Source organism: Littorina saxatilis, linkage group LG1 (assembly GCF_037325665.1).
Source record: "Littorina saxatilis isolate snail1 linkage group LG1, US_GU_Lsax_2.0, whole genome shotgun sequence".
Taxonomy (NCBI): domain Eukaryota; kingdom Metazoa; phylum Mollusca; class Gastropoda; order Littorinimorpha; family Littorinidae; genus Littorina; species Littorina saxatilis.
The window spans coordinates 89,337,564-89,365,394 of NC_090245.1; the positions used below are offsets into that span (position 1 = coordinate 89,337,564).

The 27,831-nt window shown below is 43.4% G+C and overlaps 2 protein-coding genes across 4 annotated transcripts; one reads left to right on the forward strand and one right to left on the reverse strand.

The window, feature by feature from the left end:
• Positions 1-972: 972 nt before the first annotated feature.
• Positions 973-12,683, reverse strand: LOC138983413 (kxDL motif-containing protein 1-like). 3 transcript variants are annotated; one of them, XM_070356759.1, is made up of 5 exons: positions 12,660-12,683; positions 10,392-10,569; positions 9,485-9,637; positions 8,493-8,539; positions 973-2,297 (listed from the first exon to the last, which is right to left on the reverse strand). In XM_070356759.1, exons 2-5 carry the CDS (start codon positions 10,496-10,498, stop codon positions 1,942-1,944), a joined length of 663 nt encoding a protein of 220 aa, XP_070212860.1. In that variant the 5' UTR covers positions 10,499-10,569; positions 12,660-12,683; the 3' UTR covers positions 973-1,941. The 3 variants fall into 3 exon arrangements, with proteins under 3 accessions (XP_070212860.1, XP_070212861.1, XP_070212859.1); XM_070356760.1 differs by lacking the exon at positions 12,660-12,683 and adding an exon at positions 10,964-11,253 and having other exon boundaries at positions 973-2,294; XM_070356758.1 differs by lacking the exon at positions 12,660-12,683 and adding an exon at positions 10,964-11,253.
• Positions 11,386-27,782, forward strand: LOC138983333 (junction-mediating and -regulatory protein-like). The gene is made up of 11 exons (XM_070356740.1): positions 11,386-11,513; positions 12,513-13,326; positions 13,728-13,908; positions 15,164-15,245; positions 15,590-15,680; positions 17,340-17,505; positions 18,993-19,171; positions 21,249-21,335; positions 21,886-21,981; positions 22,389-23,130; positions 23,928-27,782. The coding sequence occupies exons 2-11, from the start codon at positions 12,661-12,663 to the stop codon at positions 24,131-24,133; spliced, it is 2,496 nt and encodes an 831-aa protein (XP_070212841.1). The 5' UTR covers positions 11,386-11,513; positions 12,513-12,660; the 3' UTR covers positions 24,134-27,782.
• Positions 27,783-27,831: the final 49 nt, after the last annotated feature.

The following is a 27,831-nucleotide window of genomic DNA, read 5'->3' on the forward strand; positions in this document are numbered from 1 at the left end:
TGCTCTGAGCGGACCAGCATCTTCAATTCAGACAAGTTCAAACATTCTTTGCCAAGCTATGAGAGAGTCTGCATCTACTGCAGCTGATATCAAAAATAATAAGAAGAAGGCTCCAGAAAAGTCTTACTTATGTTCGATTTAATAAACAAACAAACTCTGTATGCAATAATTACTTCAGATACTAAGCTTTTGAATTTTCCCTCACAAAAAGTTACTGACAACTGTTGGAAAACATGCACCCCCCCCCCCCCCCAAAAAAAAATATATCCAAAGCACATGGTAAACTAATCTCAGTCCTTCAAAGGTATACCCCCAAAAATAGCAATAAGACATGTCTAAGTAAAACTTTCAATCCATTTAATACAAGTGAAATGTATAGCTTGCAGCAAAAAAGGGTCATCAGGTTTGTTTGTTTGTTTATTTGTTGCTTAACGTCCAGCCGACTACGCAGAGCCATATCAGGACGAGGAAGGGGGGGATGAAGGGGGCCACTTGTCAAGCGATTCCTGTTTACAAATGCACTAACCCATTACTTGTGTCCCAGCAGGCTTTAGTAAAACTAAATTAATACCTACTGGAAGATTACCAGTTTCCAGTATGTTAAAATAGGCTTAACCTATCTACTGCTGGACTTACATCAGAACACTAACAGATTAAACTATACATGAATCGCGAGACAAGCGGCAAGAGAAGAGATTTTTGGAAAAAATACAGGTGAATGAGCAAGAAGGCAGAAAAAAAGAAAAGAATTCATGAAGAAAAAGAGAGCATGACAGGAAAGAGGAACCAAAAGTCTACCTAACAGCAAACTAGAAAGCTCCTGCGGTTCCAAAAACAGGAGGGGCTTTTAATTTCATAACCGCAGTGCCCCACTGCGGGAGTCATCAGGTTACTGTGAACACAAGTGTTGTTGTTTTCCAACAGAAATATACTGAACACACTAGCTCATCTCACAAAACAGGTTTAACGCAGGATTTTTTGGGTTTGTTTTTGTAATACACTTTACACTTTTATGCATCTAACAAACAACAAAAACAATGTACAGCTGTACAACATGAACAACTGCTGACTTTCTTTCAGAAGAGCACAAATAGGTGTTCTCGTCACACACAAAATCGCACAATAGAGGAATTGTTTATCTCAGCATTTTTAGTCTTCCTACACCAAAAACAAACAGGAGCTTCTGCTCCATGTACTTGCACATGTATACACACACACACACACACACACACACACACACTATTTCTCTCTCTCTGTATGTACCTGGGATCGAACTCGCGCTGATAGCGGCCAACTGAAATACAAATCCAGCGCGCTACCAACTGAGCTATATCCCCGCCCAGAATCGAGCTACCCAGGTGTGTGCCTGAACCCCTTGACTGCCTTAGGACGGGTATACCCGTCCTGCACTTGTGCATTATTTCCATGATTAGATACTAAAAACAGATTCTTGGTTGAATTTCCTTTAAAAATAACATAGGTTTTACTTTCCTACCTACTGCCAGTTTGGAGCTAGAATTTTTTGTGAATTATTACACCCCGAACTCCAATATTCCCTGGCAGTCAGGAAGCTTTGATTGGCAGCGAAAGGGTTTGGTGCAATGAGCCACCTGCACTTTTGGCAGAATTACTCAAATCTTTTCTGTGCCACAGGGGTGACATAGGGGTGGGACATGGATAGCGTATCTGATTCTGCACATAAAGTTGACCTGTGTTCATCTGGGTGTGGATTTGAACCTGTGACCCACATATCACAAGTCCAATGCTCTACCAACTGAGCTAGGCCCTGGGCAAAGTATACCCAAGCAATAAAACCTTTTTAACATGTCCTTGCCTCTCTTTCTCACAAATGTTTTACAGAGAAACATTTCTTACACACTTAACCTGAAAACCATTCATAACAGCAAAATTAACCACAGCATCATCAAGAGCTAACTAGAATCACAGAGGCTTTGGCTTGGCCTGACTAGCGGAAGGACTAGAAGTACGAGGGGCAGCAGACTTCAGGCTGGTCGACTCTCTCCCTTCCGGTCTCGGCCTGCTGGACCTCTGTACGGAGTGTCCAACACCCCCCTCTCGGCTCCTCGACGATGACTTTGTTTTCTGTGGCTGAGCAATTCTCGTCTTGCTGGCACTGCCGTCAGCATCTGACGGTTTGCTGCGAGAGGTGCTGGATGCTTTGCGTGCAGTTGGCTGAGCAGTCGATGTGCGAGTTGAGGGCTGGCTGGATGCTTTGCTGACATCTTCCTCTTCTTCTACTTCTTCGTCCTCCATCACTATGACGCTGCTGCACGCTGCTTGCAACACAGGAAGGTATAATTGCAGGTTAGGATAGCAGGAGGACTCATCATTTGGGACAACAGTCACTGAAGCTTAACCCTTTTTATTTTTTTTATTTTTTTTAAACAATATCATTTTTAAGGTCTTCAACTGTGTTCTTGCATTTTAAAATAAAACATGGTTATTTCCTGTGGCTACATGATCCCACGCAATTTAGTGAAAAGCGAAATAGTAGCAGTTCCCTGTACCTATAATGAATAATCACTCTCGTAGGCACAGTTAAATATTCATTTCAAATTTTAGAAATAAATTTTCATTTAATTAATACTTACCCAACTCACAAATAGCAATTAACTCTAGTTCAGTGCTGGTAACGCTGTACGCGTCCCCTTGGTAACAAGGAAGGCGCCTCTAAAAAAAGAGTGACAGAGACCCGTAAGGGTGTCAAAGCCAGCCCGGAAACGAGGCCCCTTCCGTATGCGTGCGCATAAGCCGCCATCTTATCATTCGAAACGAAGCCCAACTCACTCTTTTTTAGACCCCAGTACCAACCACAGCGGGGAGGTGGGAGGGAATAAACGTTGTGAGTTGGGTAAGTATTAATTAAATGAAAATTTATTTCTAAAATTTGAAATTAAATTACATCCTTTACCCAACTCACAAATAGCAGATTGCTACTATAGGTGGCGGGACTTACCAAAATTCAATGAAGAATGACTTGTCCTGCGGCTACCATGGCAGGTAGCGCAAAACTGCCATCCTGACGCAGAGAGGAGATGTCCCTGAGGTAATAGTTCACGAAAACATCCTCAGATCTCCAATAGGCTGCCTCCAAAACTTCGGCCAAGCGGCCTGAACGGAGCACAGCCACCGAGGAGGCCCACGCCCTAGCCTCATGAGTCCTTGCTGAAGTCATGGGAAGAACAGCCCTAACTTCGCCAGACTGAATATGCCACCAGGCGTAAGCATGCCTGATCAACGTGGAGACCCACTTGGTTAAAGTCACTTTCGCGATGTCTTTACTCCTTGCCGTATTAAGCGAAATGAAAAGCAATTTTTGACTTTCAGAACGAATGGACTGAGTTCGAGACAGGTAACTGCTAAGCGTTCTAACCGGACAGTTAACGATGTCTGGGTCTCCAGGAGCAAGAATGTTGCTCAAGGCCGGAATGTTAATGACAGGCGAAATATGGCCCGGTTTCTGATTTTTAGCTAAAAACTCTGGCCTGAATTTGAGCGAAATAGAACCATCTTTTCCGGTTGAGATATCCTTAGCTAAGCCGGAAAAGGCATGAACTTCACTACCTCTACGAGATGTAGCAAGCAAAGTAAGAAAAACTGCCTTGCGCGTCAGATTAACCAAACTGGCTGAATGAATAGGTTTGAACTCGTTAGAAGCCAAGTAACGCAAAACAAGTAACAAATCCCAGGCAGGGAGAGGAGATTTCTCGCGCGCGGCCTTAAGAGAGGCACCCTTAATAACGCTGGAGATGACCCCATCAAGAGAAATCTTATGACCCAGTTGTCGTAACGTTGAAGAAATAGCGGACCTTCGCACACGAAGGGAAGATGCTGACCCCCCCTGCCCTGCTAGCCAAGCCAAATGATTGGCTACCTGCATAGACCTAGGTGCCAAGGGCTTAACTCTGTTCAGCTCACACCATTTAACCCAGGAGGCCCAGTGAGACGAGTAGACCGAACTGGTCGACTTCCTATGAGCATGATTCACAAAGTCTACCGTGGCCGAAGAGGCCCCTGCCTTAAGCAAAGAGCTTCTGACAGTATCCAACCGTGAAGGTTTAACGCCTGAGGGTTCTCGTGATGAATGCCTGACCTGGGTTGCAAGAGTTCTCCCTTTCTTACTGCGATGGGGATAGGCGGTCGAACCGCCAGTCGCAGCAAGTCCGGGAACCAGTGCTGGCTTGGCCAAAATGGGGCAACCAGAACCAGCGCTGGTCTCTCCAAGTCGACCTTCCTGAGAACTTTGCCCAACAGACAAAACGGAGGGAAGGCGTAAGCTGTCAGATTGGACCAGTCCATTTCCAGAGCGTTCACGCCCCACGCCAGAGGATCCGGGAAGGGGGAAACAAACAGAGGAAGCCTCGCTGAATAACGAGTCGCAAACAAGTCGATTTGCGGCTTCTGTATCTGTACCCAAAGTCGGTGCAGGGACTGATGAGACAGGGTCCACTCTGAATGGACCACCTTGTCCCCCCTGCTCAGTGCGTCCGCCAGGACGTTCAAGCTTCCCTTCAGAAAGATGGCTGACAGCAGAATGTGATGCGAAACGCACCACTTTAGAATGAGGCACGCCCTGTCTGAGAGACTGCGGGATCTCGTTCCGCCCTGCCTGTTCACATAAGCCGCAACTGTCATGTTGTCGGTGTGCAGTCTGACATGACTGTTCTGAACGAAAGGCAGAAAAGCTTGGAGCGCCAACGAAACAGCCTCCAACTCCAGCGCGTTGATGTGACGTGAAGGTTGAGACAAGTCCCACACCCCCGACGCCACATGCTCCCCCAGGTGAGCTCCCCACCCCATCAGAGAAGCATCGGTGAAAAGCTCGTTCTCTGGAGACGGGCAAACTATCGGAACTCCCTGTAAAACCCAGGGGAGGAGCCAGACCTGCGTGGTCTCGAAAAACCAGGTCTCCAGCGAAACCTGAGTGTCCCAACCCTGGGTTGACTGATCCCACCGAGACTGAAGGGCAGCCTGAAAAGGCCTTTTGTGCACCCTGCCCAGTGGGATAAGAGTAGCCATAGACTCCATCTGGCCAAGTACCGATGTCAAAACCCGTACACTGGCCAGATTCTCTCCGTGAAGCGCACGAAGCAAGTCTTGAAGCTTGGACACCCTCTTCTGAGACGGGCGGACAGTCCAACTGAGAGTGTCGAACTCCATCCCTAAGTAAGTGAAATTCTGTGATGGAATCAGTTCCGACTTGCCCAGGTTTACGGAGAATCCGAGCTGAGCGGCCTGCCTGAGGACCTTGCGAGTATGAACATGGCACAGATCCCTGTCCTGATTGAGGATCAGCCAGTCGTCCAAGTAGGCTCGCAGACGAATGCCCTCCTTTCTCAGCAGAGAGCAAAGTTGTCGCACCACGATGGTGAAGATCCATGGTGCGAGAGAAAGGCCAAACGGGAGAGCCCTGAACTGATATGCCTTTTCGCCCCAGCGGAAGCGCAACCACTTTCTGTCTGTTACATGCATCAAGACATGAAAGTATGCATCTGTGAGGTCCACTGAGGTCGCCCAATCGCCTGGGCGAAGTGCCTCTCGCACAGAGGTCGGCGTCTCCATAGTGAACTTCACAGTTCGGAGATACTTGTTCAGAGTAGATAGATCCAGCACCGGTCTCCAAGCCCCCGAGGCTTTTGGCACAACGAAAAGTCTGCCGTAAAACCCCGGGGACCGAAGGTCCAATACCTCCTCTATCGCCCCTTTCAAAAGAAGGGCTGAAACCTCTCCTTGAACTGCGGCTCTCGCCTCTGGATCTCTTGGAGGTTTGCATGGCGGGATTATCCTGGTCAGAGGTGCTTTTTCTCCTGACCAGAGAAGTCGGAACCCCGAACGAACTATCCCAGTAACCCACTTGCTGTCCACCAGCTGCAGCCAGGAAGTGAGGGCCCTGGACGGGCCGCCCGCTACAACCAGTGCGGGGGCTACCGGGATAGCCTGCTCGGGGGAGCTTCATTGGGGGTGAGGCTTACGCCCCGACCCCCTAGAGGCGCCAAAAGATTGGCCCCTCTTCGGGTACGGAGCACCGCGACCCCTACTCGAAGAAGCAAAGGATTGTTTGTGAGTCTTGCCACCACCAGACGAAGCAGTCTGAGGCTTGGCAGAGGACTGTGACTGCGTGTGTGGTTTGTTCTGGGGCTTCGAAAACCCGTGAGAAGCGAGACGGGCTATAGCTAGGTCCCTAGCGTCCTGGGTCTCCCTCTGCAGCGCATCAAGAGATGCCTGACCCAACAGGGACCCTTCCGAGAAAGGAGAAACCTTTAAACTCTCAATCGTGGATTTGTTGGTAATCCTAGAACCTGTCAAGAACGCTGTCCTTCTTGAATGCACGGCATGCGCATAAAGGTTAGCAGAGATCACCATCTGTTCTCTAGTGACCTTCGCCAGCGTGGCAAAAAGAGTACTCACATCAAGTGCAGACGCTTCAAAACGAAATTCAAACGGGTCCAACGACGAAGCAATAGACCTAGAAAGGGCCCGCTGCAACGATTCTGACACTGAGGCCAGCTCAAGCTGAGCTCTCCCTGCTTCCTCCAAAGCCAAAAGAGAGGCTTCGGAATACGGGACAACTCTGTTGTTGCCGTAGCCATCCTCCCTCAAAGAAGCCAATTCCGGGGAAACCGGAAGCACAGTAGAGGGCAAAGCAAACGTCTCGACCAAACTGATAGGACGAGGGGTGAGCCTAAGTTTCTGAATCCCAGAAACAGCCCTCTCCCCCGCTTTAGCCAACCAAGGCAACACATCCTCTGGTGCCTCTCCGTGTTGAGCCAACAACGGCACCGCAGGAGTATTCCTTCCCTTGAACACATGTGCCAAGACATAAGCAACCGATGACGACTCCCGAAACCGGAACTGATCCTTCGGACTCTTGGAGGACCGAAAGTCGTCAAAGGCGGACAGCGGTGGTGGAAGTCTCTGCTTGCTTCGCACCACCCCTTCCGGAAAGTACTTAAAAGCCGTCTCAGCTGCCGACGACACTGCGCTCGACAGCTTAAACGGCACATTAAGTTGGGTGTCATCCACAGCCGTGGAAGCACCCTCATCCATCTCTTCAGCCTGCTCGCCATCGCAGTCAGGCAGGTGAACCCCAGAGAGACTCTCCTGGTCAGCTCCGGAGACACCATCATCTTCCTGCCCCCAGGGCGGAAGGGGAAATGATCGACCCGACTCTGAGTGAGAGTGGTATGACAAATCCCTACGAACAACAGGGCTCCTAGCCTCTACCGAAAGCGCTCGATGCGGATTAACGGCGGGGGTTTCGGTGCTTTCGCCGCGAACACGGTCTACTCGCTCCTGTTTTTGCACACCACTGGCACCGGAGAACCCGGCACCATGTGGTGAGGACATACCTTCAAAGAGCCCATGCTCAGACAACGAGGGCACAAGACGTCCATCGCCCTGCTGCGACGCATGAACCTCAGCCCGGACCACCGAAGTAGCAGCCACAGCTGCACCTGCGAGAGAGGAAGCTGAAACGGAAGAACGTAACTCTGCTTTCGTCGCCGTCAAATCTGCGGCCAAAGTCGAAACCTGTGAACTAATAGTCAGAAGCAAAGACGCAATATCGGAGGGCAAAAACCCTGAATCGCCAGGGGCCCCCGACAACAAAGCATGTTTATCCACATTCGAAACATTTTTGTCACAAGGCGTGACCTTGTCCTTTTCAACGGACAAAATGGCGGACGAAGTTTTGTCAACAACTTTCGGACATTTATCAATCCCCGACCCAGAAGAAGAAGCGGCCTTTCCAGCACTCTCCCTTCTAGAAGAAGACTTAGACGAAGCTAAACTAGCAGTAGGAGAAGTAGTAGCCGAAGCCTGTCTCGAACTAGTCTTAGGCTTGACGCTATCCGCCATGGTAAAGCAAACTCACGAAAAAATATTTCTTCAAGAAAATTTCATAAGTTCACAAACATGCGACAATATGTCGCCAAAGTTACAAAAACAAGAAATCTCTCACCCAATAACGGCAAGGATGCAGACCCAGCTAGGCGGCAGACCAAGGGGTAGAAGCCAAAGTCAGAAGACCAAGCAACAAGACTGAAAACAGTCGGAGCGTACAGTAAAGCGACCAGTCCTGTTGGGCGCTGAGTTGAGAATGATAAGATGGCGGCTTATGCGCACGCATACGGAAGGGGCCTCGTTTCCGGGCTGGCTTTGACACCCTTACGGGTCTCTGTCACTCTTTTTTTAGAGGCGCCTTCCTTGTTACCAAGGGGACGCGTACAGCGTTACCAGCACTGAACTAGAGTTAATTGCTATTTGTGAGTTGGGTAAAGGATGTAATTTAATTCATGTTTATATGCATGATTCCTTGTTCTCAGAGTCTGTGTGTGTGTGTGTTGATCTATTAATGTTCATTTACACACACACCCACACACACACAGAGGCACACACACACACACACACACACACACACACACACACACACACACACACACACATACACTGACCCAGTAAAAGAGACTCACCAGCAAAAGCGTCTGGGTAAGATTTGCTGAGCCTCTGCTTCAAAACCCTGCAAATAATAGTTTTCGCTTGAGCACTCAACCCTTGGAAACAGAGCATGACCGCCTTAATGGCAAGAGATTGAAGAACAGTCATACACATAAAGTTCCACTTGTAAAAATTAAAGTGTGCTTGGGAGTTGTAGCCCATGAAAGAAGAAGAACAATGCAATAACAGCATTCTGACTACTCTACCATCTGAAAACCAGCTGTCACAGATCACTCTACAACTGTGTGTACACTTCCAGCACAAAATCATTTGACCATTTCCAAATTTTATATTTTTTATAAGGTATTGAGGCACAGGAAGTTTAAAACCCACAACAGACCCAACTGGCGCAGTCCGACTCGTTCTGGTGCCGAGATAGCTGAAGACAAAAGAACTGCTGTTGCAGAGCAAAAGCGTTCACTCCACAAAGCAAGAGCAGCCAGTACCTCAAATGGTAAATCTCCCCATGTGTGCCCTGCATGCGGGAGAGGATTACTGGCCCAAATAGGCTTCACCATGAACCTTCCGACCCATCAGACCAGACATTCAAGCAAACCATGAGTCTTTGATCATCTTTTTTTCTTTAAACGAAGGACGAACAACAGTTAACAAAATTATTTTTCAGTCCGGAGACCAAATGTTAGTGTCTGGCATCTGCCTCGCAAGTCCGAGAAAAATGTCCCTTTTTTTTTTTTGCTGCGATGCCCGCAGAATCCCTCTGTACAGTGGTGCTCTCAGACACCTCGTACACAGGCTGTTTTAGCACCAATATCATCACATATGATTGCAAAGACACACACACACACTCACACACGCACGCACACACACACACACACACACACACAAACACACTACTGCACCCTCTCCCCTCCCTCACGTATTATCTCACACCTACCATTCCATCCCCTGGCTTTTTATCATCCGTCACAGTGAATTTTCTGTCACAAATTAAAAATAAAATGCAAACCTGATGCGTTTGAAGATGGAGTCCAGGTCTTTCTTCATGTCAGACAGTAGTAGTGTGTGGCCCTGGAACTCCTTCACTGACGCCTCGTAGCGAGTGCCAGACAGCTGGTTGAAATTGATCAGCATCTCATTGGTCTTCTCAAACCTCTGCAGCCTGAGCAAAGCACAAAAGCACAGAAGAAAAAAAAATTCATGTAACATGATTAACAACAACGCAAACAAACAACACAAACAGACAACACAAATAACAGACACAAACAGACAACACACAGACATTAAACAAACAAAATTCTACCCCACCTTACCCCTGACTTTTTTTTTTGACAATGAAATTTTTATTAGATCAAGCTTGTGATCATCACTGTTGGTGATGGTGTCGGATGTGAGTGTGTATATTTATATATATCACAGTGTATGCCTTAGTTACAAACTTGTGTCAATGTGTGTGTTTGTCAGTCTGTGTCTGTAACAAAACCCTGCTTAACATCAACAGTGCTGGCACCTGATCCAGCAAACCGCATCTCTTGCTTCGACCACTGGTTCATGATACACTACATGCTATTGCTGAGATACAAGTCGTTCATATTCTAAAATTGATCTCCATAAACCTTTCTGTAAAAAAAGAAAGACCATATGATGATATAGTTCTTTGCATTTCAATTAATATAAAAACATGTATTTATCTTTGAACAACTTGTCCATTCTCCAAATCAAAAGGAACCTCTCTTCCTAGAACTAGTCATGAGTGTCGGTTCTCAAGCCTACTTAAATTGAACTGCTATGCAACATTTATCTATCAAAACATGAATGTGCAGTTGTATACATGTATAGATCTGTATAATATATATATGTCTGCTTCATAAATTTCATGAAAGCTAGTTCACACACACACAGCAAGCCAAACTCACATTCCTCGCTGCACTTGCACCATATTTGCAACATCTTCACGATTGACTTGCTGCACAAGTGACGATGCAAACACTACAGCCTCCCGCTTGTCTGCTTCTATGTCCATGTTTGTGGTCGCCAGAATGAAGCTGTGAGACTGGACCAAAATCCACTGCTTGCACCAGCAGGCAGCTGTTCCTGTTAAAAAAAGAGTAACTTTGGTCATAAAATGTAGAATTAACTGCTAAATCTTTCCAGATTACAAAACCCCAATTCTTGTATTAATATATCACACACACACTCACACATGCACACACGCATATAAACCAACTGTACATTACAAAAAGCAAGTATAAAAACAAAAAGCAAACACAAAGTAAAAGCAAACACAAAGTATGGGTCAAACGTCCAGTCAGAGTCTATTGCCTGCTTAGCATAATCTGCCTACTTTGCCTTTTGACAGTTTGCACGGTGATGTGACTATGCTGTCTGCTATGCTGTTTGGTACATAAACAGTTCAAAGGACGCAGGGACCAGTTAAACACGGGAATGTTCACTGTAAGTTTAGTTAATCGCTGTTGGTTCGTCTCACCTCTTGTTTGACTTGTTCCTCGTCTGCTAAAAATGAGCTAAAGCAAGCTGGGTTTGTTTATCTAGTTGCCTCCCCTGACATTACTTTCATTTTTGGTGTCGGCTGCTCTTGGTTTTCCAAACTTTTCGATGCTGGTTTTTCTTTTGAACTGGATAGCATTGGCAGCCCTTTTTTGTCTTACACAAATTGCCGTTGAAGAAGCTTTTGCTTGTTATTGGAATATCACGATTTCTAGTGTTGCGTGTCAGTCTTGAATAAACTTTGAGTCCTCTTCATGTGATTACCGTAAATGGGTCGTTCATTGCGACATTGATGTTTTCAAAACAAAAGCTTCTTGCTGTTTTAAGTGCAGTTTGCATTGAGTTATAGGTAGTGGTTGTCTTTTTACATAAGTTATACGTCAATGCAGTACATTCAAATTTCAACACTAGAGACGATCTTGAGTTTAACCATTTGTTTTCTTTTACGACATTGACCGACTTTCAGGCATGGTGAGGGCGAGCAAGGCAAGACTATGTCTTCCAGTCCAAGCAACAGGCTGTGTTTATGGGTACAAACTTATATCTTTCGTAATTTGTAGTTTTTCTCGATTATGGTTTTATTGTCTTATTGTTTTTGGGATGATGTTTGTTGCCATTTGAGAGGTATAGTTGATTGTAGACAGCTTCTGGGACTTTCACTTTCGTCATCTTTCATTGTTCTGACGTTGCCTTTTTGGCCATGCGAATAGTATGCTGTCTTCAAAAGAAAGAAATGTACATTTAATCGGGTTTGGTTTTCTTGAAATAACTCAAATGTTGACAGACGACCAACATTTTGAGTAGACTATATTTCAACGCTGTCGTGACTCATGTAAAGAAGTAACATATGATCGTATCACGCAGATAGTTTCGGCCTTGCCGCAGTAGCATATGATGTGATAAGAGGCATGTGACATCAAGAGCGTGAAATAACTCCGTTTGCGCAACACACCATTGAGCATGGGACACCCTCGATCCAATATCCTACTGTCAGTTGTGTACAAATACATGTACACACTAATTAAACATCAACATGTCCCACCAATTACAGAACAGCTATAGTAGGTAATAAACTGTTTTGTGTCATTTAATGAATTTATCAGTTTACAAATCCAGAGGAGCTTAATTCATATTTACACAGCTCTAAAAAAAATAAAGGAGTAGTGTTTATTGTGATCTTCATTACTGTCAATTCTTTGGCTGGCAACAGATATATTTATCTGATTTGCTGTGTTGTAACTATAGACGCTTGGTCTGTGTACCTTTGAAGAAGGCCTGCGGGCCAAAAATTTGGATTTTAAAAAGATGCGACATTCTGGTTTGGTTTTGGACTTTTTATTGTGTTGTATATATATATATACATGATGTCATGTACATGTTGTGTTACTGATTGCTAGGCCTTTCGTTTCTGTTCAGAACTGGCAGAAAAGTGACCGAAAAGATGTTTTCTTTTATGTTGTCAGACTTAAGTTAGAGTGTTCAGTTGAGTGTTATTCAATTTTGCGCCTTGTTTTCTTTCTAATTTTCAGGAATGGCTTTCCAAGATGTGAATTAGTAAAACCAAGCTAAAGTAAACAAAAAAGCTTACGTGGATTTACAGAGAAGACTTGAAACAAGTTCATTGCAAAATTGAACACGAAATTATTGGCACGAGCAGTGTGCATACATCTTCTTACAATGGTGGAAGTGGAAAGGATGGACTCCTTGGATGGATGGGTGGCGGTGAAGGAGAACGCCTTCAAGGATGAGACCACTCCTCCCAGACTGTCGTTCCTGGTGTCATGGCATGATGTGGAACACAAGATTGCCGTAACCTGTAGATTGCGGAGCCGGGTGGCACGCGACATCGATGACTGCTCCTGTCGCTCAGCAGCTTTTACAGTACAGGAGCTGAAAGGAATTCACCAGGTGTTCCGGCTCATTCATCCAGAACTTGACCCCTACTTTCCTCACCTCCATGACCCACCCAAAGGGGTATGGGCCATCTTCTACTCACCCAAAGCGCCCAAAAACATCGACAGGATCTGCGAAGCTCTGGAAAAGTACTTCAACCTGGCCCTGGAAACCTGCAAAGAGACTCTCTTGATGGCGACCCTGTATGAGGAGCCGGACACCACAGAGTACTTTGAGAGCATGGGGGAACTGAAGAAACAAGGCCTACAGGAGGAGATCAGGAATGCAGAGGAAGAGCTGAGGAACGTTGGGTTTGAGCGGGATCAGTGTGTTACTATGCAGGACGTGGCCGAGGCCTACACCAGAGAGGACGTGGCCTTGAACAAACTCCTGGATGCCCTGGCGCAGTTCTACAACTGGGAGCTTCAGCCATTTCTGGATCTGCGCGAGGTAAGTTTCTGTTTTTCTGTTGGGTATGGCAAGAATCCAGTTGTTCAGTATTTTCAGAAAGGGGAGGTGACTTTTGAAACGTAATTAGTAGTGAATTAATTGATCAGCCAAATGTGTGTGATAGATGTAATTTTTATTGTTGGTTGTTTTATGAGTGTGTTTTAAGACACTATGCCTTAACCTGATGTGCTGTCATGCATGCTGTTTGTAATGTAATGTTGAAGGAAACATCACTGCAGGGAAGAAGCCAGCCACCTTAGAGATTTAATTGTTTCACCTCTGTACATGATGCAGATCTTGTGAGGGTGTATATTTGGAATAGATTTTTTACAGTTATGTGAACAAACATGCCGTTTTCAATATGACATAAACAAACCTGTACACTCTATTTAATGTTTCAGATGGCCTTGAAAAAGCTGCAGGCAGCCAAGGATATACTACAGAACCCAGATGTAGGTCAACGGGTCAAGGACGAAGGAAAGCGAGCATTCACAGAGTGGAAGCAGCAACACGAACAAGCGCTTGATGTCATACAAGAACTCTACATTACATATTACTCACAGACTATGGATGTCTACAGAGGTAAATATTGTATTTTACCTACACAGTCTATAATGAAACAATCATGCAGAACAACGTAACAGTAGATTATTTTAATAGAATTTTTTTTAATTATTTAAGGCAATAAATTAAATCACCAAAAGAATAGATGCTTTCACCAAAAGAATTGCTTAGTAAGCAAAAGATATTCCAACAAAAAATCGGATGTTTCCACCCTCAAAATAGATGCTTCTAGCAAAAAAACGATTGATTCTACCAAAAAAAGAAATGAGACTTGCAAAAGAATTCTCAACAAAAAACCGAATTATTTCAACAACAAAATAGCTACTGTCAGCAAAAAATATAAAGTTTAGTGTACTTTCAGAGACAAAATAGTGTCACTCCATATCATAATCATAATGATAAAATCAGTGTACAGGGCAGTTGAGATCAGAGTGTTTACTGCCTGATAAGCGCTGGTCCCGACAGCTTTGGGCGTCCGCGCTTTCGCTTCTGGCCGATTGGGATTGTCTTGGCCTGGGCAGGGGGGTTGGTCACCTCCAGACGAATCTCCATGCCCATGGAATGATGACACACGTAGCACTTGAGGAACTCCGGACAGTTGCAGAAAAACTGATTGTTTTCGTCGATCGTAATCTTCCACACCGACCTCCGACATGTGGCATACTCCTCGAAGTCAGCCCAGGACGATGATTCAACCTTTTCTTCGGTCTCTCGAATGGCAGTCTTGAGCTCCTTTTCCAGGGTTGAAGATCCCACGAAGATCGTGTTCCCAGTCTTCAGCGACTCAGCTGGTGACGTTGCCCACTGAAACACTTTTGAAACTATATTTTCTTTTGCCTGAAGTAGTCAATCTTTTGCCTGAAGTAGTCAATCTTTTGCCTGAAGTAGTCAATCTTTTGCCTGATTATATTTTCTTTTGCCTGAGTATATTTGCTTTTGCCAGTTTATTTTATTTTTTGTTCAGACAGCAATTCTTTTGGCGGATCAAATTTGTTTTTGGTACTTTAATTCTTTGTCACTCAAGCCATCTTTTCTTTTGGTGAAAGCATCTATTTTTTTGGTAGAACCATCTCTTCTTTTGGTTCATTAAATGGGTGCCATTATTTAATGCTCTTATTACACTAGAACGATTGCATTGAGAAATTGCAGGGCAGAATTGGTGCAGGACTGTTTATCTTTTATGCTGTCACTTTCTTTCGATGACTCTTCAGAATGTCAAGGCCATCAAAGCATGGATCACTAATTCAAGATACTGCCCATTTGTGTTTTGCAGGTTTGCTGGAAAAGATGGAAGAAGACAGACACAGGTTTGGAAAGAACGCCTTTGAACTGGTGGCAGCGGACCGTGTACTGAGGTAAGTGACCCTCCTTGTTTGTGAGGATTTGTCTGTTTAAAACATGACGTACAGGAAAACTGTCTGAGAACTTTTTGTTGGATGTTATACAGTATATGAATATTCCATTCAAATGACAAGGACAACTATGGAAAGCTACAAAAATGCCCACCACAAAAAAATTTAAAAAATTATGTATACATGTACATGTATCACCAACAAGCCAAAACTGTTTGGTTGTTTTTTGGGGGGTCAAATTTGGGTGCAAGTTTAGTTGTTGTTTTCTTCTTTCTTTACCTCCAGGGTGTGTTGTGTAAGAAAAACAGAATTCAATCCAGATTTTGTTCTCTGTTTTGGTTATTCAGACTAAAGATTGGTTTGCATGGAGAACACACACAACTTCTACAAAACAAACGGAAGCAGTTTATTCAAGAAAGAGACAAAGTTAAAGAAGAGGTGAGTTGTGGTTTAGCTGCATCTGTGGATGGTTGCATATTTATGCATGTTTGCTTTGGAGGAGGACACATAGGTTCTTTCTGTAATATATCTGTCATTCTGTGTCTAGTCCTGAATTTTAGAAGACATAAGTTATTCTAGTACATTGTATTTGCAGCTTCATTTTTAACACCTTGAGGTGTTGTATAGTAACTGGTCATTTTCTTGTGAAATACATGTCCAGTTAACGAAAAGGGGCTCAATGATGAAGAACTTCTCGCTGCTGTTTTTTTTATATATATATATACAGTGGAGTCCGGGTACAACGAATCTCAAGGGAGATACGTTTTAGTTCGTTATATCAGTAATTCGCTGTAGAGTTTTCAACCCTAAATGGCATTAAGACAAGTTTTCCCACTCACCTTCAAATGATCGTCCCATCGATCTTTCCTTGGAGAGTACAATCTCTGCATGTTTTCAACAGCTTCATAATATAATCCATAGAGGCATAGTTCAAATGTTCACTTTACTGTCACAATTTTATAAGTAAAATCTAAAAAGTCGTGTAAAAGCATGTACATGTACATTCTGATCAATCTCCGATTTCATGGTGTCCACCAGTTCTGGTGCATGTACTACCCTGGCCAAGTTTCCTCTAAAACATCAAAGAGACCGCCCCATAGGTTAAACTCCCCATAGGTTAAACTCCTCGGTGACGGGGGTGCAGGAAGTGTTTCCTCTCTCAGAAAGGGGAACCACCTCTCATAGCTAAAACTGGGTCAATGACCCCTGGGAAGAAGGTCAGTGTCTACAGGCATGGTATTGAAGGAATGGCAGTTTCAGCTGGCGGGTTCAAGGGGCAGCGCCCTTTGTGGGGATCAGGGGGCGTTGCCCCCTGAAGCTGACGACTTTTTACTAATTCAAATGTGTTTAGTGCCCTCTCCTTGAAGCTGAGAGGGATATAAGTGAAAGATAACAAGGCTTGAGTAAGAAAAAATAATAATCTCAAGTTAATGGGCGGATTTTTTTTTATTTTTTTTTTATTTTCGTTTTCGGCGGATTTCCGCCGATCGGCGGAAGAGTACCATGCCTCTATAAACAAGGCCACCCAGCTATCACAATGGACCTGCCTTTGATCTGCCTCACACGCAGAGCAGATCGCAGATCGTTGTAGCCTTGTGACTTTTTAGAGCACAGTCATAGCTTAGCAGCTGATTGGAATAGTGAAAACACAGCGGCAGTGGCTGTTCCGTGCACCTCCCGCTGTTTGTTCAGAGTTCGTTCAGCACGCGATGTGCACTTGTGTTTGTGTATTTTTGTCTTTGGAGACAATTATTGACATCAGTTCGTTGTAGCCTTGTGACTTTTAGAGACAAAACGGCTCTGGGACGATGAAAACATGTTTGTTATAAGAGGGGTTCATTATGCAAATGAGTTCAAAAGGTTTGTTGTAGCCGGAAAGTAACAAGTAAGAAATAGAAGGCTGTCTGCCGGGAAATCAATGGCAGTTCGTTAAAAGCGGGATTTTGTTATACCCAGGTTCGTTATAGCTGGACTCCACTGTAGATGACTGCTACTGGAGAGAAGCAATATGTATACATGTACATTTTTAAAGCAGGAGACTGTTAATATCTCCTTTCTCTTTGGTCTTTATTCAATCATTTATTGCTTTGGTTACAGATTGGGTTTTTAGCTGAGAGCAGCGACATACACCAAGAACTGGAAAGACTGGAGAAACGGGTGTATAGCTGGCAGTGTCGCATCATGCAAACAGAGATGGACATCATCCATCAGAAGGAACTGCTGATCCAGGCAAAAATACAGAACAGATCTCGGCAAATCAGTGGTGAGCATGTTGTTGATAAGCTGCCTTATTGCAAGATAGATAAAGGTTCTTGTCGTCATTTTCACGAGTTTTCATTCACAAGCACCTGGGAAATAAATCTCATGTTCCCCATGCAATAAATCCCCGGTTACCATAGTTGCAGGAAGCAGGTTATACATGGATAATCAAAAGCAAACCCAATAGAAACGCTCGGGGATTCTTCGGCTCTTTTCATTGGCGTTTCCCCAGACCTAAACAGACGACACGACACTGCTTTGCAAAGTTCCAAAAACGAACTGGCAAAAGTAAACAAAAAACAAAACTACTTCATGAAAGCTCATAAATTCATCACAAACAAATGAAACCTACCGATATGTTTTGTCTTCGTACAAAGTCATGGAGTGCGTGTATCTGTGTTTCGATACACAGACGTTCGGAGAAACACGAACGTCAAGTTTACATTTTGACCCGTGCACAAGAAGCGCAAATAAGAAATAATAATAAAAGCAAAGAAAATAGCAACAAGATATGCAAACATCTAACAAAGCCGAGCAAGCAGAATGACAGGTCTAATGAAAAACAAAGAGGCACTGAGTCGGAAACAAGATCACGATTCTTTCCTTCGCTGCACGACGCAAATCTTCTGTGACCTTTGACCCAACGTAGCTTCCACATTCGATCACTAAGCTTAATATTTACAACTGAAAGCCGAGGGGGTAGAATACCGAGATGAACCTACAGAACTGTGCATCCTCAAACCTGACATATTCATCCCAACATTTTATGAACTCAAAAACACAAAGTTGCTTTCACACGCCAGCTTTGATTGCCAGTGGTTATCAAAACGGAACTTGTGTGGTTATCAAAACGGAACTCGTGTTTCAAAGCATGGCTCCCTGTGTTGATTGTGCACTTATTTTCTCACTACCTCGGACCGACAAAAAAGCTGGTCTGTCAACAACCCATCAAACATCTTATAATGTCGACAGAGGCATAGTGCCTAACTTAAAAAGTATATTGCACCATGAAAATACCAAGCTGTAGAGCAATGATTGAGGGTGGGGGTAGGATGCCATGTGGCCCCAGCAACATTTGTACTTTTACGTGAGTTACAAGTAACAATAATGTCTACAATAACTAGTTAATTAGACAAAATGTTGTATGGTCAGTTTGTTTTTTAGAACATGAATATAACACCAAAACAACTACCGAATAAAAGCTTAATGACTGAAAGCAAAGTGGGCATTATTGAGGTACGTGACTAAAACCGAAAGCAAAGTGGGCATTATTGAGGTACGTGACTACAGTTGCTTTGGATGGTCTCAGAGAGAAATTCAGAGCAGTACGAGTACAAACAAAACAGAACATCATATCATATGCGGCTAAAAATCGTGATCCTCAATGCTCACAAACTTCAGTCTCCAAATCATCTGCCTCTGCTTCCTTATATGGAAAGTATAAAGTGTTTGATAAAATAAAATAAATCGCAATGATTTTCTGTTGCCCAGATCTGGAAGAGGAGAGCATTGTTTTTCACGATGCAGTGGAGGACACAGACGAGCTGAGTGACGAGGATGAGATGGTCAGATCTCAGACACCCCGTGCATCAGATGACCCCGAGATGACGCAGTTTCGCAGCAAGCTGGCAGCATTGCACAGACAGAGAGCTCGAATTCGCACCAAGAAGGTGAGTTTTGGGATTGCTTCAAGGATCAGTATAAACAACAATAGTTGCTTTATGGAATGATGTAACACTCTTAACTCAAAACAATCACTACGATTTCAACCTTTTGGTCTGTAATGTTGACAGACAGGCAAGTAATAATGAGAAAATGAAAACATATCCTTTGTCGTGCTTGTTTAGGCTCAAAAGATGGCAAGAGTATATAATGTACCAAAGATTTCAATGATGCAGAAAGAAAGTGATGTCAGCATCAAAAGATGTTTGTTTCAATAGCCTAACACAAACACGAAAAGAATGTGATGCCCATTGGAGCTATATGTATACATGCTTAAACTCAGTACCTTACATTTAATTACATATTCTTACCCAACTCACATAGATAGCAATAACTTCATTTTGTTGCTAAGGTATTGAAGCACTCATCCGTGGTAACACGGGAGGTTGAAAACGACGTTAAACACCAAATAAAGAAAGAAAGAAAGAAAGAACACGGGAGGTAACTCTTGAAAATAAAACTCTACACCATATAAGGCATGGTTCTTGGTAGTTACCTCCCCTACCGGTGTCCTGCACATGCGCCGGACATACACCGGTGACACTCATTCCGTTCTGAAACACATACCCCTTTAACAGTGATCGCGCTAGGTATTTTTCAAACCGGTATGACGTCATGAGCTGGCTACAAGGCTCTCACGAAAATCGGTAAGTTTGCCAAGGCAACCAGTAAAAGACAAACAATGACTTACAATACATTAAATCAATGTTTATCAATGTCAGTGATATGCCGATATTTTTTCTCTCCCCCCCCCCCCCCCACCCCTCAAAGAAACTGTCGCACAACTTGACAGTGACACATCAGCAGCCGCTGTGAGAGAGAGAGAGAGAGAGAGAGAGAGAGAGAGAGAGAGAGAGAGAGAGAGAGAGAGACTTCCGAAATAAAATAGGAAAGCAAATAGTAATCACGCAACTGGAAGACTTACTCACTAGTTACTTACTGTTACAGTTTCACTTTCGCCTCACAATAATCAACTGTATGTAGACAAAGATCTAAGCTGGTGTGAGTACGTGATTTCCCGGTATGATGCTATGTCGGCTATAGTTAGACGCCGTCCCTTATTGTCTTTCAGTTTCTCATAAACTGAAAGATTTTACGATGGACCGGGAACCGAAAGAAATGGCGCGAAAAGTATGATGTCTGATGTCTGTGTGTGTAGATCTTTTTCTCGGCGACAAGAAAGATTTCTCCGCTCCCTGACCACCTACATTGCTCAAATAATCTGCTAGCAAATACTTTAGATCTGGCACAATCGTACTGAAAGACATTTCGGAGCTCGCCTCCTTGTTATTTTTGACGTCATGTTTGACACCTTGACATCAAGTGTCATCAATGGAGACATAATCGCAACATTGTAGCGCTGTCACAACAAGCCATCCAAATCTCTCTCTCTCTCTCTCTCCTTTTGTAATAAAGTTCTGAGTCTGAGTCTGAGTCTCTCTCTCTCTCTCTCTGTCTCTGTCTCTCCCCTCGTACTGACAAACGATTTTTGTAATTACTACTTTTTTTTACCGGTCAAACCAAATAACAATCGGTACGTCTGACCGACATCCACTTTTTTTTCCGGTATTGGCGAATCTTAACCGGTAAAATACCGGAAATTACCGGTAAACGCGATCCCTGTTTAAACACAATATGCGGGGCAGGTTGGGAGGGAATTCAGTATGTGAGTAATGGTAAGTATATTAACTAAATCAAAGTTTACTTTGAGTTTACTTACGTTCAGGCAGGACGCTTCCGGTTGCACCGGATTTGACCCTGTTGATAAAAATGTCCATGAAATATCATCTTGTAGCAATTCAGAAGATTCAGTGTCAAAGAATTATTGCCATTGTGCAGCTGCACTTCCGAGACAAATGAAACTTATCAATCTGATGCTTGTGAGCAACGGAAAATAATGTTCTCTGACACACAACTGAGATTTAATTTTAAGATTCATAGTCCCTTTTAGTTTCGTGTATGTGAAGCTCATGACCTAATCTTTGCTCTGTGCATTTAAGGATTTGAAATGGATTCTTTTTTCAGACAACCTTGGAACAGAAGCACGTTGGGAAGGAACAGAAGAAAGAAGAGGAGGCTGAACGATTCCGCATGCATCATTCCATACAGATTGTGCGTTCAATGATTTTTGCCTTGTGTCATTAATTTATTTAGTTTTGTCACTTGAGGTTCTTTAACGAAAATTAAGATTTTTTAGTTTGGAAACTTCAAGATGCTGCTAGCTTGAAGTTTGTGAACTTCATTTTAAAACTTAATTATTCAAGTTTTGCATTATTTTAGTTTGTGTTTTTGTTTTGTGTGTTTGTTCAATTCCCAGACAACACTTTGATACCCATTTTTCTACGTTCGTGATCACTTGAAATGAATACTGAAATCATGAGTGTTTAAGGTAGTGACTGAATGTATGTTTGTTTGTTTGTTTGTTCGTTCATGAGCTGAAAGTCCCACGGCTTTTACGTGTATGACCGTTTTTACCCCGCCATTTAGGCAGCCATACGCCGCTTTCGGAGGAAGGTAAACATTTTCAGAAATAAATGCATGATCAAAATAATGTATTTCGGCATCAAAGCGTGTAACGTACAATCTTGCACACGTTTGCTTTAGTAGTGGCAAAGAAGGAATGCGTGAGACATAACGCGTTGTGTTTTGTGGGATTTTTCAGAAACGGGAAGGACAGAAATCAGAACAGTTCAGGAAGAGAGACTTCATAGAAGAGGAGAGAAGGAGAACTATGGAACGCCTCAAGACTTTTAAAATGGCAAGTACCTTTTTACACTGTATTTCTAATGTTCTTTGTTAACTGTGGATTACTGTGCATAGTGTTTTGCTTGAGGTTTCTTGGTTTTCTATTTTTTTTCTTGTTTGTAAATGTTTGACTGTCTCACGAGACCTTTTTCATTTATCTCTTTTTTTAAGCAGACTTTATCTCTGAAGCATTTAGTTAGAGCCTGTCACTTCATTACCATGTTGTACATTCAGATGTGTTTGTTCCTGGGTGTGACAAAATAGGCACACTTTTAATTCCTTCAGTTCGTTAGTTGTTAGTTTATGATTTTGGTCGATGTTCTTATCCAGGATTAACCTAGATCTTGGTTGGGTGTTTTTTTGCGGTAAACTTGTCCTTGTCGAACTAATGTAAACTCGTTCATTCTGTGGTATAAACAGAAATACCCAGCCCCGGTTGCCATCAAACCACCTCGCTACCAACGCCCCAGCAAACGCCGCATGTCTGGCAGCATGAGCGGCAGTATGCAGTCACTCAACATGGATACCAGCATTCGTTCCCCTCGTCAACCCCAGAAAGCAACAGGCAAAGCGGACACGCCTTCACAGGGCAGCAACAAAGCTGGGAAAGGCGGGACTGTGAAAGGAAAGGAAGAGGAACAGAAGCCGTGGATCAAACCAAGAAAATCTGTGACCAAGAAGAAGCCGGAGGATATCAGTGTGGATATCTACGTCAAGGGTCAACCTGTCTTGGACGAGGGAGAAGAAGACAGAGCTGCCTCTGCTGCTGCTGCTTCTACTGCTGCACCGCCTCCCCCTCCTCCTCCCCCTCCCCCTCCTCCTCCCCCACCGGGCCCACCTCCACCTCCACCCCCTCCATCATCATCTTTATCAGGAGGTCTGTTTCTGGGTGGGAATCCTTTTGCTGATGCCAAGAACAGGCTGAAGGCTCAAGATTCAGAAAACACAGAAGGCAAAGGGAGCAGTTCTGGCGGTGGCCTTGACCTTCACGCGATCTCATCTGGTCGGAACCGCCTCAAACCAGCCAGCGAGAGGGCAGAGGGCACAGAAGACAAAAAGAGCGGTTCAGGCGGTGGCCTTGACCTTCAAGCGATCGCATCTGGTCGGAACCGCCTCAAACCAGCCAGTGAGAGAGCTGTGAAGGAAACTCCTCTTGCTGATGGTGAGTATGCTACAGTCAGTTATTGAAAATATTCACTTACAGTGTCTGTCAGAATTGTACATCAGTAATTTCAATTTGTATTTGATTTGACTTCTCCAGCCGGTACTTGTCTACAGTTACGCTTGAGATCTACTATTTCTAGTGATATTCGAAGGGTGGGATTGGGAAGCTTGCGAGTTCTTTGTCTTCTTCTTCTTTGTTCATGGGCTTAGACTCCCATGTTCACTCATGTTTTTTGCACGAGTGGAATTTTACGTGAATGACCGTTTTTACCCCGCCATTTAGGCAGCCATGCGCCGATTTCGGGGGAGGCATGCTGGGTATTTTCGTGTTTCTATAACCCACCGAACTCTGACATGGATTACAGGATCTTTTCCGTGCGCACTTGGTCTTGTGCTTGCATGTACACACAAAGGGGGTTAAGTCACTAGCAGGTCTGCACATAAGTTGACCTGGGAAATCGGAAAAATCTCCACTCTTAACCCACCAGGCGGCAGCGACCGGGATTCGAACTCACGACCTCCCGATTAGGAGGCCGACGTCTTACCACCACGCCACTGCGCCCGTCACGCGAGTTCTTTGTAACTTTAACACCTCAGAATCAACCCCCACAAGATAAGATCAGGTGGCAAAGGTTGATTTGACATGGGTTTTGCTGTTACTCAGTTCTGCTTCTGTTCCCTTCCATTGCATTCCTTTCAAATAGATATGTGCTGTTTGAAGCAATGTCAGGACGTTAAACTGTTAATGCCTCCATGCAGCTGAAAGAAAACTGAAAACTGACCTTTGTATTTCAGCCGATCCTCTGGCCAGCATGTTTGCACTCATCCGTAACGGTGTCAACTTGAAACCAGTGACACATGAAGCCGGTGACACATCGACATCCATGACTGACTCCCACCAACAGCTGCTGCGCAACACTCTCGCCAACATCAACCGTGTTACGCGTGAAGCTTCCCCCGACAATGAAAGTAGTGATGAAAATGACGAGTTTGATGATTGAGTAAAAAGAGTGGGTCATTCCTCATCCAATGACAATAGTGAGGCAAAATTGTCCTGTTAGAGTAAGCCCCGCTCCAAAGTGACAGTAGTTGTGAAAATGATGAATTTGGTGATTTATTATAGACGAAAGGATTGACTGAATATAGTCAGTCCATTTTTTTCCTCAATCAGAGTTTCTTTTGGAAAGAGATTTTGTGCCTTTTCTGTTGTCTTTGGTTTGCGGGAGGGGGAGCCAAATGAGAAGGATACAGAATGTTTGGGGGAGGTTTTAAGTCTGTGTTTTGTTATTCAAAGCACCTTGTGATATACTGTTTACAAATATGCATGTGCCTGTATGTTGTACTAGAAATTATTAACATACAGCCAAATTCTTAAATACATTTTCCCCAAAGAAGACTTTTAGCGTTGGAGAGTCATACGAACTCTGGAATGTGTGACAGCAGATCGTGGCATGTAAAATCGTATAACCTGGTATGGGTATCACCTATTGCTGAATTAGGGCGTATGTTCTAAGGCTAATTACTCAGATATACCCTCCTGAGCTTGACAGATGCCATTACTGAAGAATATTCTAGACTGCAGCTGTCTAATACCTGGAGTCTTGATTTGTAAGTGCAGTGACTGCATACTGACAGATTCTCTGTTGTATGATATTGTTTATCCAATCCAAAAGGCAAAAGACAGCTTTTGTGTATTTTTTAATTTGTTCTAGTTATTAGATGCGTGTGTGTATGTGTACACTCTATACTTCTGCTTGCCTGAAGAAAATGTTGTCTATTTACCCCTGTTTTCAGATTATAGAATGTTCTGATAAACTATTGAACTTGTAACAAAATCATGAATAATGCACACTGATTGTAAATTGTACATTAAAATGTTGGGGGGGGGGGGGGGGGGGGCTGTATCTTAATAAATGCTGCTTGGTGATGGAGACAGAAAATTTCAATATAAAGCTTAATCATAGAAGAAAATAATCCAGGTTTGAGTTCAGTCATTGAACATAGCGCCAAGCTGATGGCGCAAACCTTACTGGGGGTGTCTGGGGGCAGGCCCCCTCCCCCGGAATTTTGTTTCTCCAAAGAACCCAAATGGTGCAATTTGGTGTCGTCTGAGCTCCAAGTTTGCCAATAAAATGGTTTTTTTCGGCGGACACTTGCTTTTTTGGTGGAACAAAAAAATAATTCGGCGGAAATTTGCCTTTCGGCGAACAATTCCCATGTCTGATAGTCGAACCTTGCAGTAGTGGATCTGTTCCTCTCTGTGCCATTGGGAAAACTGTATACACTGTATTTATAGGCATGGTAAAATTAAAATGCTGTGCAAATTGACAGTTATTCCTCCTCGTGGAATATTCTCATTTCCAGTCGGCAAAATGTATCTCCCATTAAGTTGCGACACTTGGCGTGTTTATTTCAATCTTTGCACCTTACTTCCACCACACCCATGCCTGCTTAATAATGATAAAGCATTCTCAGGACAAGTGTTGCTAGCTAATTTAACAGCGCTTAACCACCGCATTCATCTTCATCTGCATCATACTTGAACATTATCCCCGAGTACGCTAGTACTTGGGCTCAACAGACTTTAATCGTGTGTGTGTGTGTGTGTGTGTGTCTCGACTTAACAGCTTATTGCTGGGAAACTACTGGGCGCAGTTCGTTCAAAAGTTGATACACTAACTTGATAATAGGTCCGATTGATCGTATTAAAACTTCATAATGTTACCTGGGACCTAAATGCGAAATAAACCACAAAAACGACTTGGCGGTGGGACGAATTCAGACGGAGCAACAGCCAGCCATTGAGCTGATAGAACAGCCGAACGCGTCACACAGTGACGAGAAATATAGCGTCGTAAAAAGCATGCGTATCGCATGCGAGACGATTTGCCAGGCTTTGTTTGAATAATTTGATTTTTTGTGTACCCCATTTTCTACCAAGTATTGGTTGCTCGGTCGCGACTGCGGTGGTTTAGAGGTCGCAATTTTGTGTTTTGATTCTTTTCATATTAATTTGTATTTTTTCTTATGGTTTCCTTTGTTTACATATGTTTTAGTCTTTTACCTTCACTTTACATTAAAGAATTTGGTAAAACTACCTGGGGCGTGATAAATGCAAGAATCCGCGAGCCAGGACAGTAAAAGAACTTCGTGGGCCACCAGTTCACCAGTTATGAAGAGGGTCGGCAGTATATTTTTCACTGTGATCAAATAAAAGAGAAAGGCCAGTCACCACGCACATCCTCGGCTCGCATGCAATGTAGTTATATAGCAAAGGGAATGCCTGTAATTCACACAGAGCAATCACTTGGTCTTAAACGTGCACAAGACAAAAACTTTCATACTGGGGGAGCGAGCCAGTCTGAAGAGTACTTGGGTTCAGCGCGAGCGTTTTTTATAGAAGTGTGTTGCAGTGGAATTATGCTTTAACACTTTATACCCCATCTGTGTTGACCAAGTTTTTTTTAGCCGAGACAAGCTGTGCTGCAGCAGGTCACTCAGAATTGTAGAAACGGTGTAGAAACAGTGTATCAACACGCTGGAATGCAGGCGTTAGATCGACGTTACAGGAAGCGACTGAAGCTAACAGTCTGAGCGAATATATCCGTATCTGGTCAGATAAGAGTCAAATGAGTGGGTACGGATATATCCGTACCTGGGAGACAATGAGTTAAGAGTGATAGGTTTATACATCATGTGAACAATTTTTATACCTGCGTACCAATGCCATTGTAAACATTTCTGATAAAATGAAAAGCATTATGCAAAATCATGTGCCTATAATATTACATGTCATTATAAAAGGTTTCTGTACGAGATTGGATTACCTTGGAGTCACAATTTGCACAGTTCATGAATGTGTTTGGTTCATTGCACCGTTTCTCAAACTATTTATTACACGTCCTTTAATCTTACATGTATAACCTTATAACCACCACACACCCTTTGTTTGTCTTTGTAGTACATAAAAAGGCAAAATATGAATTATAATTCAGGCAGATTTGCAATCCTGGTGTAGAATAATTTTATGTGATTGTGCAATGCTCTTTTAGTTTTAGTTTACACTGTTGAATCATGCAAGTTATAATTATTTTTCTCTGTGTCTGCGTATCTTTATGCGCGTGCATGCATGCATGTATAAATCTCGGTGTGTGTGTGTGGTCAGTGTGTGTTGTGTTAATCCTGCCTGTTACCAAATTTTCTTTGAATCGAGTCAAAATTTTGATCTGTAATTGTTATCTTCATTAGTGGCATTCTATTAAAAATGTGTTTGTAATGGTGTGCCTCTGTGCTGGTAGTCATTAAGTGAAAATAATGTTCTGTTGTTTTTATAATTTTGTTTTTAAGTTAAGGTTTCTTTGATAACACATAGTTTGTAAGTTCAGGAGTTTGTTTCTAATCTTGATTTAATTCTTACAAATACAATGTAAATATTTATGTATTTATTTTTTCACTGAAACGAGATTTGAAGAGCCGTGATGATGTGACATACTTATCTGATTAAGACAACATAGCTGTGCTTGGATGCACTTGATTAGTTTTGATTGTAAATTGGCAGTAATTGTTATGGATAGATATAGATTTTACATTATCTTTTTCCTACACATGAAATTTTCATGACAAGATGATGGAATGCATCAAGCTACATGATTTTTTGTTCTGTGTTTATTTGTGTGTCTTTGTGTGTGATGAACCTCTG

Bases quoted from the DNA above. Each gene is read 5' to 3' on its own strand.
- LOC138983333 (XM_070356740.1), top strand. From the start codon at position 12,661: ATGGTGGAAGTGGAAAGGATGGACTCCTTGGATGGATGGGTGGCGGTG. The intron at 13,327-13,727 runs GTAAGTTTCTGT...TTAATGTTTCAG, and splicing joins CATTTCTGGATCTGCGCGAG to ATGGCCTTGAAAAAGCTGCA. The intron at 17,506-18,992 runs GTGAGCATGTTG...TCTGTTGCCCAG, and splicing joins CAGATCTCGGCAAATCAGTG to ATCTGGAAGAGGAGAGCATT.
- LOC138983413 (XM_070356759.1), bottom strand. From the start codon at position 10,498: ATGGACATAGAAGCAGACAAGCGGGAGGCTGTAGTGTTTGCATCGTCA. The intron at 9,638-10,391 runs GTGAGTTTGGCT...TGCTTTGCTCAG, and splicing joins GTGCAAGTGCAGCGAGGAAT to GCTGCAGAGGTTTGAGAAGA. The intron at 8,540-9,484 runs GTTTGCATTTTA...TATTATTTGCAG, and splicing joins TCCATCTTCAAACGCATCAG to GGTTTTGAAGCAGAGGCTCA.